At 55.2% G+C, this 12,442-nt stretch overlaps 1 protein-coding gene across 1 annotated transcript; it reads left to right on the plus strand.

Annotated features, from left to right (window-relative positions):
- Nucleotides 1-410: 410 nt before the first annotated feature.
- On the plus strand, nucleotides 411-8,399 carry CHEK1 (checkpoint kinase 1). Its single transcript, XM_068172004.1, has 12 exons — nucleotides 411-486; nucleotides 1,088-1,311; nucleotides 1,416-1,480; nucleotides 2,937-3,006; nucleotides 3,522-3,710; nucleotides 5,276-5,380; nucleotides 5,490-5,585; nucleotides 5,656-5,764; nucleotides 5,954-6,131; nucleotides 7,657-7,788; nucleotides 7,874-7,975; nucleotides 8,149-8,399. The coding sequence occupies exons 1-12, from the start codon at nucleotides 422-424 to the stop codon at nucleotides 8,242-8,244; spliced, it is 1,431 nt and encodes a 476-aa protein (XP_068028105.1). The 5' UTR covers nucleotides 411-421; the 3' UTR covers nucleotides 8,245-8,399.
- Nucleotides 8,400-12,442: the final 4,043 nt, after the last annotated feature.

Below are 12,442 nucleotides of genomic sequence, written 5' to 3' on the forward strand. Positions count from 1 at the left end.
GGTTTGGGCTCGGGCTCGGGTTCGGGTTCGGGCTCGGGCTCGGGCTCGGGCTCGGGTTCGGGTTCGGGCTCGGGTTCGGGTTCGGGTTCGGGCTCGGGCTCGGGCTCGGGTTCGGGCTCGGGTTCGGGTTCGGGCTCGGGCTCGGGTTCGGGCTCGGGTTCGGGTTCGGGTTCGGGCTCGGGTTCGGGCTCGGGTTCCGCTGCTTTGAGCGGATTTGAATGGGCGTGGCGGCGGGGGGCGGGGCCTGTAGCGGCGCGCGATTCCAGCTGAGGGCGTGGCCTGGGCTGCGTGCTGGGCGTGGCTTGCGCGGTGCGCGCGCAGGGGGGGCGGGGCTCGCGGCTCTGGCGGGAAAGGGCGGCGTGGCCGAGCCGCTGCCGGAGCGGGCCCGGAGCGGGCCCGGGATCGCGGCCCGGAGCCGGCGATGGCGGTGCCCTTCGTGGAGGACTGGGACCTGGTGCAGACGCTGGGCGAAGGCGCCTACGGGGAGTGAGTGCGGCGGGGCCGGTGGGCGCGGGGTTGCTGCCGGCCGGGTCCGCTGCCGGCCGGGTCCGCCCCTTGCCCGCCCCTGCCCTGCCCCTTGCGCGGTCCAGGCCCTGCCCTGCCCCTTGCGCGGCCGCCGTCCCCTCTGCCCCCATCGTGTGCCGCTTGCACGCCCGCTGCTTGTCCCTGCGTGGTTCTGCGCGGCCACTGCATGCCCACTGTTTGCTCGCCTCTTGGCCATCACACGCCGTGTGCGTGCCCGCAGCTTGCCCATTCCGCACTGCTTGCCCGTCCCATGCCCACTGTTTGCCCGCTCTACGGCCGTTGCACGTCCTCTGTGTGCCCACTGCTCGCCCATTGCACCCTGTGTGCCCATCGTGCACCTGCCCGTGCCTGCATTCCCTGGCTGTTCCTGCCCGCTCCCGGTCTCCAGGGGCACCATTTGCTGCCCATTCCTTGTTTCCCGTGGCAATATTCCCTGCCTGCTGCCCGTCTCCACGGGCAGCATTCTCTCCCCATTCCCTGCCTGCTGCCCGTCTCTGGGGGAAACATTCCCATGCCCGTTCCCTGCCTGTTCCGTGCCCGCACTGACCCCAGCCCGCCGCAGGGTGCAGCTGGCCGTGAACCGCCGCACTGAGGAGGCCGTGGCCGTGAAAATCGTGGACATGAAGCGCGCGGCCGAGTGCCCGGAGAACATCAAGAAGGAAATCTGCATCAACAAGATGCTGAGCCACGAGAACGTCGTCCGGTTCTACGGACACCGGCGGGAGGGGGCCACGCAGTACCTGTTCCTGGAGTACTGCCACGGCGGAGAGCTCTTCGACCGCATCGGTGCGGCACGGGCTACCCGGGCATTTCGGGGCAATGGGGCATCCTAAGTTGTCATCCTCACACGGCTGAGGACTGCTCTTCCCCTTCTTCTTCCCCACGTGCAGAGCCGGATGTCGGCATGCCAGAGCCGGAGGCACAGCGGTTCTTCCAGCAGCTGATTGCCGGCGTGGTGAGTGCTCACCGGCAGCGCTGGAGGCGGCGATGCCGCTCGTGCCAGTGGCGATTCCTGCACGGTGCTGGCCCTAGCCATGATTCCCACATGGCACTGACCTCCTGACCCTTGCCATGATTCCCATGGCACTGACCTCCTGACCCTTGCCATGATTCCCATGGCACTGACCTCCTGACCCTTGCCATGATTCCCATGGCACTGACCTCCTGACCCTTGGCATGATTCCCATGGCACTGATCCCCTGACCCTTGCCATGATTCCCACATGGCACTGACCTCCTGACCCTTGCCATGATTCCTGCACGGTGCTGGCCCTAGCCATGATTCCCACATGGCACTGATCCCCTGAGCCTTGCCATGGTTCCTGCACGGCACTGACCCTCTGACCCTTGCCATGATTCCCACATGGTGCTTACCTTTGCCATGATTCCTCCATGATGCTGACCCTTGCCACGATTCCCACACCATGCTGACCCTCTAACCCTTGCCGTGATTCCCACACCGTGCTGACCCTCTAACCCTTGCCATGATTCCCACACCATGCTGACCCTCTAACCCTTGTCATGATTCCCACACCGTGCTGACCCTCTAACCCTTGTCGTGATTCCCACTCCATGCTGACCCTCTAACCCTTGTCATGATTCCCACACCGTGCTGACCCTCTAACCCTCGCCGTGATTCCCACTCCATGCTGACCCTCTAACCCTTGCCAGCATTCCCACTCCATGCTGACCCTCTAACCCTTGCCATGATTCCCACACCATGCTGACCCTCTAACCCTTGCCGTGATTCCCACTCCATGCTGACCCTCTAACCCTTGCCGTGATTCCCACACCGTGCTGACCCTCTAACCCTTGTCATGATTCCCACACCGTGCTGACCCTCTAACCCTTGTCATGATTCCCACACCGTGCTGACCCTCTAACCCTTGCCGTGATTCCCACACCGTGCTGACCCTCTAACCCTTGCCGTGATTCCCACACCGTGCTGACCCTCTAACCCTTGCCATGATTCCCACACCATGCTGACCCTCTAACCCTTGCCGTGATTCCCACACCGTGCTGACCCTCTAACCCTTGTCATGATTCCCACACCGTGCTGACCCTCTAACCCTTGTCATGATTCCCACACCGTGCTGACCCTCTAACCCTTGCCGTGATTCCCACACCGTGCTGACCCTCTAACCCTTGCCGTGATTCCCACACCGTGCTGACCCTCTAACCCTTGTCATGATTCCCACACCGTGCTGACCCTCTAACCCTTGCCGTGATTCCCACACCGTGCTGACCCTCTAACCCTTGTCATGATTCCCACTCCATGCTGACCCTCTAACCCTTGCCGTGATTCCCACACCGTGCTGACCCTCTAACCCTTGCCGTGATTCCCACTCCATGCTGACCCTCTAACCCTTGCCGTGATTCCCACACCGTGCTGATCCCTCCCCTCCTCCGCAGGTGTACCTGCACAGCATCGGCATCACCCACCGGGACCTGAAGCCGGAGAACCTGCTGCTGGATGAGCGAGGTGGGGGCTGGCGTGTCCCTCTGACCTCCATTGGGTTTTCATTTCTTAGTTTGTGTGTTTAATTTAAAGCTTTAATTTGAATGCTTATATTTTGCATTTGAATTTTTAACGTAAGGGTTTGATTTTATATGGAATTTAAATTTTACTGTGCATTTTTAATTTAAAGTTTTTACAATTTTTTAGTATAATTTCTTAATTTAGGCTTTTATATGAATTTGCATTATAATTTGAATTTATTATTTTAACTTTATTTGTATTTTAATTCAAATTTTAAGTTCAACTCTTAAACTTAAAACTTTAAAATTTTAACTTAAATTTTTATTTTAAGCTTATTTTCAATTCAAATTTTTAAACAAGTTTGGAGTTTGAATTAATAAATAAAATTTTTAGTTGCATTTTGATTTCTATTTAAATTTGAGCTTGCATTTTAAATTATTCTCGGGGAGGGGGGGTGGGTTAATTTTGACTTTTGATGTAAAGTTTTAACTTGGCTTTTCACTTCTGTTTGGGCCCAGACAACCTGAAGATCTCGGATTTTGGCCTGGCCACGGTGTTCCGGCACAACGGGCGGGAGCGGCTGCTGAACAAGATGTGTGGGACCCTGCCCTACGTGGCCCCGGAGCTGCTGCGGCGCCCCGAATTCCGCGCCGAGCCCGTCGACGTCTGGGCCTGCGGCGTGGTGCTGACAGCCATGCTGGCCGGAGGTGGGAATGTTGGGATGGATGGAATCCACAGAGGGTGACCTGGTGCTGATGGCTGTGCTGGCCGGAGGTGGGAATGTTGGGATGGATGGAATCCACAGAGTGTGATGTGCTGATGGCCGTGCTGGCTGGAGATGGGAATGTTGGGATGGATGGAATCCACAGAGGGTGACCTGGTGCTGATGGCCGTGCTGGCCGGAGGTGGGAATGTAGGGATGGATGGAATCCACAGAGGGTGACCTGGTGCTGATGGCCGTGCTGGCCGGAGGTGGGAATGTAGGGATGGATGGAATCCACAGAGGGTGACCTGGTGCTGGTGGCCGTGCTGGCCGGAGGTGGGAATGTTGGGATGGATGGAATCCACAGAGGGTGACCTGGTGCTGACGGCCATGCTGGCCGGAGGTGGGAATGTTGGGATGGATGGAATCCACAGAGGGTGACCTGGTGCTGATGGCCGTGCTGGCTGGAGGTGGGAATGTTGGGATGGATGGAATCCACAGAGGGTGACCTGGTGCTGGTGGCCGTGCTGGCCAGAGGTGGGAATGTTGGGATGGATGGAATCCACAGAGGGTGACCTGGTGCTGACGGCCGTGCTGGCCGGAGGTGGGAATGTTGGGATGGATGGAATCCACAGAGGGTGACCTGGTGCTGATGGCCGTGCTGGCCGGAGGTGGGAATGTTGGGATGGATGGAATCCACAGAGGGTGACCTGGTGCTGGTGGCCGTGCTGGCTGGAGATGGGAATGTTGGGATGGATGGAATCCACAGAGGGTGACCTGGTGCTGGTGGCCGTGCTGGCTGGAGATGGGAATGTTGGGATGGATGGAATTCACAGAGGGTGACCTGGTGCTGATGGCCGTGCTGGCCAGAGTTGGGAATGTTGGTGGGATGGAATCCACAGAGTGTGATGTGCTGGTGGCCGTGCTGGCCGGAGGTGGGAATGTTGGGATGGATGGAATTCACAGGAGGTGATAAATGGCCAGCAGAGTTGGGAACACTGGAATGCCTTTAGGAATGGATGGAATGCGTGTGAGGTGTTCAGCGGGTTGGGGGGACTTGCAGGAGCGGTGCAGGGGACATGGGGGAGTGTCTGTGGAATGTACAGGGGTGTGTGTGGAATGCAGAGGAGGTGCACAGGTGAGATGTGTGAGGAGAAGTGTGTGGAGTGCACTGGGGGATGTATGGGATGGGGAAGGAGCACACGTGAGATGGGAGGGATGTGTGAAACAGAGATGGAATGTGTGGGATCCATAAGGGAGACTTGAAATACATGGAGGGGCATGTCAGGAATATCCATAGGGATATATGGAAGGAATAGAAGGTGAAATATGTGATGGGTAGGGGAGGAGTATGAGAGGCAGATCCCTATGGGATGCATAGGAGGAGATTGGGATGCACAGAGAGGTATGGGAAGTGTGTGAGAAACCTTGGGATGCATGGGGAGCACACAGGAGCCATGTGTGGATCCTGCCAGGGCAGGGTCACCTGGCACACCACGTCCCCTCAGTGCCACGTGTGTGCCCGGGGGGTTGTGTCACTGAGGGGTGACAGCAGGGATCTCCCGGCAGAGCTGCCTTGGGACCAGCCCAGCGACAGCTGCCAGGAGTACAGTGACTGGAAGGAGAAGAAAACCTACCTCCCACCTTGGAAGAAGATCGATTCCGCTCCCTTGGGTAAGCACCCGGCACCCAGCAGCTCCCTAAATATACCCATATTTGTGCACACAAATACACACGTACCCACACACACACCATACTGTGCTCCACCCCCTCATTCCCCCAGCACTGCTGCACAAGATCCTCACGGAGAGCCCGACGGCGAGGATCACCATTCCTGACATCCAGAAGGACCGGTGGTACAGCAGACCCCTCAAGAAGGGTAAGGGGCTGCGGGGGAAGGCGCTCGTGGCCCCGGATTTGGGGTTATTTGGTGTCCTGTCCCTTTGCAGATGTCAAGCGGGCCCGGCTCTCCTCGGGGGGAGTCACCGACTCCCCTGGAGGCTTCTCCAAGCACATCCGATCCGATACAGACTTCTCACCCGTGAAGGGAGCGCTGGGGTGAGCCTCTGCTTCCCTCCACACGGGTTTGCCGCTCCTTGCACGCCTCGGGGCTTTCCCGGCATTTCCTCCTGGCGGTGGTCGGGTGGAAACCTCGCACAACCCCTGTGATCCTGCAAAATCCCGTGCAATTCCCACATCAGACTCTCTCCAGCGCTCCTAACCCTTATCTCCCCCCTTGCCTTGCAGTGAGGACAAGGCAAGCTATTCCACGTCGCAGCCGGAGCCCGGCACGGGCGGGATGCCCTGGGAGAGTGGCACGGGAAGCATCGACCAGCTGGTGCAGGGCTTCAGCTTCTCGCAGCCCGCCTGCCCCGAGCACATGCTGGTCAACAGCCAGCTCCTGGGCACCCCAGGCTCCTCCCAGGTCAGGGGCTGCAGGGGGCACCTGGCACCACTTGGAATGTCATGTCGGGATGCTGCCTCGCAGTGCTTGGGATGCGGCTGGGCGAGGTTGATGCTCTTGGGATTTCACCTCGCGGCGTCTGGGGCGCAGCTCGGCATCGGCGATGGTGTCAGGGGGCACCTTGCAATGGTTGGGGGCTGCTCTGTGGTGCTTGGGGTGCAGCTTTTGTTACTGGAGGTGTAACTTTTTGTTATTTATCGCCTCGGGTGCGAGTTTGCAGGATTTGGGGCACAGCTTTTCAGTATTTTCAGTATCAGGGTGACACTTTGCCGTGGCCTTTGGGGTGTTTGGGGGCAGCTTCACATCTGATTTACAGCACTGGGGTCCAGCGTTGCACTGTATAAATTGAGGTGCAGCTTTGCATCATGCATATGACAAGGAGGAGCAACGTTGTCGTATTTATAACATCAGGGAGCAGCTTGGCAATGTGTGGGGTGTGGCTGGGTGAGGTTTATCATCTTGGGGTGCAACTCTGCGGCATTTGGGGGGCAGAGTCTCATCCAGTTTGCAACATCAGGATCCAGTGCTGCACCTTTTACACTACTGGGGTGCAGCTTTGCCTTAGATATGTAAGATTAAAAAGCAACTTTTGTTGTATTTATAATAATCAGGGAGCAACTGTGGGGCTGTGGCTGTTAAATATTTACCACCTGAGGGTGTGAGGTGCAGGATTTGGGGTACAAATTTACAGTATTTTTAGTGTCAGTTTGTCACTTTGCCAGGGACTTGAGGGGCACTTTCACATCTGATTTACAGCTTTGTGCTGTGTAAAATATTGGGGTGCAACGTTGCATCATAAATACCACATTAAAGAGCAACTTTGCTGTATGTGGAATATCAGGGAGCAACTTGACAAGGCTGGGATGCAGCTGTGAGTTTTATCATCTCGGGGTGCCACCTCCCAAGATTTGGGGTGCAAATGTGCATCATTTATGGCATCGGGGTGCGCTTTGTGCAGTGGTTGGGGGCTGCTCTGTGGTGTTTGGAGTGGCACTTAGCATCTGATTTACAATATCAGGGAACTGCTTGGCAGCATTGGGGTGCTGCTGGGCAAGGTTTGTCATCTCGGGGTGCAACCTGGTGGTATTTGGGGCACGATTTTGCGGTATTTTGAGTAATAAAATGCAACTTTCCAGTTCCAGGGTACAGCTCTGCAGCATTTGGGAGGCAGCTTCACATCCAATTTACAATGTCGGGGTCCATCATTGCACTGTTTATACCACTGGGGCACAACTTTGCATCCTATAGGTGTCTTTAAAGAGCATTTTTATGATGCCAGGGGCCGACTCAGCGCTGTTTGGGATGTGGCTGTGCAGCGTTTCTGCTGCTTGGGATGCGGTTGTTGGCTTGTGCCATCAGGGGGTGCAGCTTTCCAACATTTCCTCACCGAAAGCCAGGATGTGTCAGTGCTGGGGCCGGAACCTGGTGGGATTTGTGACCTTTTGGCGGGATTTATGACCTGTGGAACGGTTTTTTGGGGCGGCAGAGCCCGTGGCAGCGGCTGGTGAAGCGGATGACGCGGTTCTTCACCAAGCTGGACGCCGACGGCTCTTACCGCGCGCTGAAGGAGGTGTGTGAGAAGATGGGATATGGCTGGAAGATGAGCTGCACCAACCAGGTGGGGGTCAGGGGATGGAACTGGGGCTGGGACCCCCTGTGCTGGGTTGTCAGGGCATAATTCGAGGCATTCTCCCCCTTTGCAGGTCACCATCTCGACCACAGACAGGAGGAACAACAAACTCATCTTCAAGGTGAACCTGGTGGAGATGGAGAGCAAGATTCTGGTGGATTTTCGCCTCTCCAAGGTGTGTAGGGGGTCAGGGTGGGTGGTGGGTGCAGGGTGCACAGCAGGTGCAGGGTGGGGAAGGACCACGTAAAGTGGGTGCAAGGTGGGGGTGAGCACGGGAGGTGGGTGCCAGGGGGTGGAGGGGTGCAGGTGGGTGGAGGGGGGTGTAAACCCCTGTTTCTCCCCTCACAGGGCGATGGCCTGGAGTTCAAGAGGCATTTCCTGAAGATCAAGGCCAAGCTCAGCGACATTGTCAGCACCCAGAAGGTCTGGCTGCCCAGCACCTGAGTCCTCACACCCCTTTTCTGCCTCTTCCTCCTCCTCCTCCTCCTCCTCCTCCTCTTCCTCCTGGCTGGGTTCTGGCAGCAGCACCCAAATGCTGTGAAGGTGTCTGGCCACCTGTTTTAGCTTTTGAAGGTTCAATAAAGCCCTGGGGGACGCAAGGCGAGGCTGGTTGCTGCCAGGGGGAGGTTGCACTGGGTTGTTCACTCTGAAACCTGCTGATGGGCCAGGGTCAGTCCCACTGCGGGATCTCTGCCGAGCCGTGCAGCCCCAAACCAGCCCCAGGGGCTGGGAGCTGACCCCCCCGCCCCCCGTTCCTGCCCTGTCTCAGGGCAGTGGCTGCCCTCATTTTCCAACCTCTCTAATTGCTTTTCGGAAGGACTAACGAGCCCGAGAGCTGCCAGGGGTTGTTAGCACTGGAGCGAGAGAGGAGAGCCAGGGATTAACCCCATCCCCCCCAAAAAAGAGCATCCCCCCCAAAAAAACCCCACCCCAGGGTGCAAACCCTGAGATATCACCACAATTTCTCTTTAAAGCTGCATCAGTGTTTAATGACTGGGCTAAAAAATGCACTTTTTACTTGTTTACCCCTTCTTGAAGTATTATTTTTTTAATATCCTTTTCCCCAGCCTTTTTGTTTCCCTGGTGGGAACCCCCCTTGGGCGAAGCAATTAGCGGCGATTTTTTAATTGCATATTTATATTGCAGCTGGGGAGCGAGACCCCGGCAGCGGGCGAGGGGAAAGCAGGAAGACGCCGCGCTCCGACCTTGTTTGCTTTTCAGCTGGGATTAAGCACTTTTAATTGTCCCAGAGATCACAGATTGCGGCCAGGGGGGATAATTAGGCTGAATACAGGGTTTTCTGGTTCATTCCCCCCAGGAATTTATATTTCTAAAGGCATAAAAAAAGAAAATCTTTGGGAATGCCTCGAGAAGGGGAGGGGTATGAGGCTGGACACAACTCGTTGCACGAGTTGGTCTCACTGTCAAAACAGATGAATTTTTCACCTGTTACCTGCTGTAAATGGGATATTTTGGGGGGTCGCAGGCGCATCCCCTCCTCCCCAGGATGCTTCAGGGGAGGCTGGACACTGCAGCTCTGCCATGATCTCGTGCATTAACCAGGCTCCCTTCCCATGGGAATCATTTTCAACCCTAATTTTTTTAGGGTCCTTTTGGTTTTTTAACTCCGTGGAGGGGATTCTTTTCCTCTCTCGGGGTCTGTGGGGGAAACTCGAGGGGGATAAAAGGTTTGTGTTCCTATGTGGCCGGGTGGGGGGGGGTTGTGCTGAGCGGGGCCCTGAAAGCGCCCTTTGTGCGGCCCCGCCGGGGACCCGGCGCGCTCGGAGGCACCGGAGCGTGGCAAATCCTAAAACCAACAGCACGGCCGGGGCGGGCGGCCGGGGGCTTCATCCCAAATTCATGGCTCTCCAGCGGGCACAGGGGGTTGTGCCAGCCCTCGGCCTCCTGGCAGCATCCTGGGAGCAGAGTTTGGGATGCAGAGTTAGGGATGCGGTGCTGGATGCAGGATGGAGGGTTCAGGGATGCAGGATTTAGGACACGGATGGAGGATTTAGGATCTAGGTGCTGGTTGTGGGACAGGATTTGAGATGCAAATGTGGGACATAGGATTTGGGATGCAAATGTGGGACATAGGATTTGGGACGTAGGCACAGGATGGAGGGTTTAGGATGTAGAGGCAGGATGTGAAACGGAATTTGTGATGCAGATATTAGACTTAGGATTTAGGCTGTGGATGCAGGATTTAGGATGTGGATTCAGGATGCAGGATAGAGTATTTAGGATTTAGACATGGGATGCAGGATTTAGGACACAGGGAGGATGTGGGATGGAGGATTTAGGATCTAGATGTTGGTTGTGGGACAGGATTTGAGATGCAAATGTGGGACATAGGATTTGGGATGTAGGCACAGGATGGAGGGTTTAGGATGTAGAGGCAGGATGTGAAACAGAATTTGTGATGCAGATATGGGACTTAGGATTTAGGCTGTGGATGCAGGATTTAGGATGTGGATTCAGGATGCAGGATAGAGTATTTAGGATTTAGACATGGGATGCAGGATTTAGGACACAGGGAGGAGGTGGGATGGAGGATTTAGGATCTAGGTGTTGGTTGTGGGACAGGATTTGAGATGCAAGTGTGGGACATAGGATTTGGGACGTAGGCACAGGATGGAGGGTTTAGGATGTAGATTTAGGGTGTGAAACGGAATTTGTGATGCAGATATGAGATTTAGGATTTAGGCTGTGGATGCAGGATTTAGGATGTAGATTCAGGATAGAGTATTTAGGATTTAGACATGGGACACAGCACAGGATTTAGAATTTAGTTGGTATCGTAGGATTTAGGACACAGGTGCAAGTTTCAGGATGCAGATATGGAACACAAGATTTAGGATGTAGATGTGGGATCTAGGATTTGGGACATAGATACAGGATCTAGGACAGAGAACTTGGGATGCAGATAGGGGACATAGGATTTAGGATGAAGATGCAAGACACAGGATGGAGGATCCAAGATGCAATTGTGGGATAGAAGACTTAGGATGCAGATGTGGGATGGAGCACTTAGGAGGTACGTGGAGACTTAGGATTTCAGATGTAGATACAGGATGGAGGATTTAGGATACAGATATGGAACATAGGATTTAGGACATAGATGCAGGATGGGGGATGGACAATTTAGGATTTAGATGGGGATATGGTATTTAGTATGCAGGTGCAGGATGCAGGACAGAGAACTTGGGATGCAAATGTGGGACATAGGATTTGAGATGTAGGATTTAGGATGCAGGACTTGGAATGGGGATGTGGGATATAGGATTCAGGATGGTGGATGGAGGATTCATAATGTAGGTACCAAAGACAGGATGGAGAACTTAGAATGCAGGTGTGGGACATAGGACGGGGGATGTAAATGCAGGATAGAGGATTTAGGATGCAGGTGGGCGACATAGGATGTTGATGCAGGACACAGAATGGAGAAGCCAGAATGCAGGTCTGGAATTAAATGTTTGCAATGTAAATGGGGACATGGGATTTAGGATATAAACACAGGATGAAGGATTTAGGATGCCAGGTGTAGGATATAAGATTCAGGACACAGATGCAGGATCGGGGATTGAGGATTTAGGGTGTAGATGCAGAACACAGGATGGAGGATTCAGGATGCAGATGGGAAACAGAATTTGGGATGCAGTTACAGGCTGCCAGATGTAGGGCACAGAAGAGAGACTCTGGAAGCATTTAGGATGTGGGATGTAGGATTCAGGATGTAGCCACAGGATTTAAGAAAAAAAACAGGAATTTAGGAAGCAGAGAATTTAGGGTGTAGACACAGGTTCCCAGATGCCGTTTTCCAGACACAGAACATGTGACATGGATGCAGGACATAGGAGAGGGGCTGCAGATGTGGGATGCAGGGCACGGGACATGGGATGAAAGGGCAGATGCAGAATATGGGATGCAGATACAGAATGTGGGGCACAGAAGTAGAATTTGGGATGCAGAGGTGGGATACAGGACACAGGAGATGGGATGTGGATGCAGGACATGGAATGCAGGAGTGGGATGTAGGCTGCAGACATAGGGTGGAGGTGCAGGACATGGGATGCTCCAGCACCAGAGCACCACAGCGCAGCCCCAGCTCCGCACAGGGATTTTGCAGCACCCCTGCAGATGGGGAGTGCGTGCAACGAGCCGGGAAATGCAGACTTCCAAGGAAAAAATTGCCGCTTTCCAAGCCCATACAGACATTTTGCAGCTTGTCCCCCATCTGGGAGGCAGATCCCGGCCCTTTGGCCACATCTGCCTGCCAGATGTGCCAGAGAGGGGAACAGAGCCCCTGTGGATGGGAAAGCTCCCCAGTTCCCTGAGTGCAGGCCAGGTTGGGAATGCTGCTCTACCATACCACACCTGCTCTGGAGAAATGTCTGGATGGGACCAGGGAGCAGTGGGAAGGAAGGACTGGATGGTGCCAATCCAGCCTCACAAACGGTTTTCATTGCAATTAAGGTTTTGTCCTGTGGCTGGGGGAGGTGGCAGTGAGTCACAGCCAGGGTACAGCTATAGGGGGCATGGCCCAGTATGGCCCAGTAAGGACCCTGGGCTGAAATTACCCAGGGCCCTGGGTGGGGTGGGAGTTCCTGGTGAGGCCAACTGGACCTACAGGGGTTGGTGCCCT

This window comes from Anomalospiza imberbis, chromosome 24 (assembly GCF_031753505.1).
Source record: "Anomalospiza imberbis isolate Cuckoo-Finch-1a 21T00152 chromosome 24, ASM3175350v1, whole genome shotgun sequence".
Taxonomy (NCBI): domain Eukaryota; kingdom Metazoa; phylum Chordata; class Aves; order Passeriformes; family Viduidae; genus Anomalospiza; species Anomalospiza imberbis.

Excerpts from the sequence above, each read along its gene's own strand:
- CHEK1 (XM_068172004.1), top strand. The coding sequence starts at position 422 with ATGGCGGTGCCCTTCGTGGAGGACTGGGACCTGGTGCAGACGCTGGGC. Across the intron at positions 1,312-1,415 it reads AGAGCTCTTCGACCGCATCG|AGCCGGATGTCGGCATGCCA; the intron begins GTGCGGCACGGG and ends CCCCACGTGCAG. Across the intron at positions 6,132-7,656 it reads GCACCCCAGGCTCCTCCCAG|AGCCCGTGGCAGCGGCTGGT; the intron begins GTCAGGGGCTGC and ends TTGGGGCGGCAG.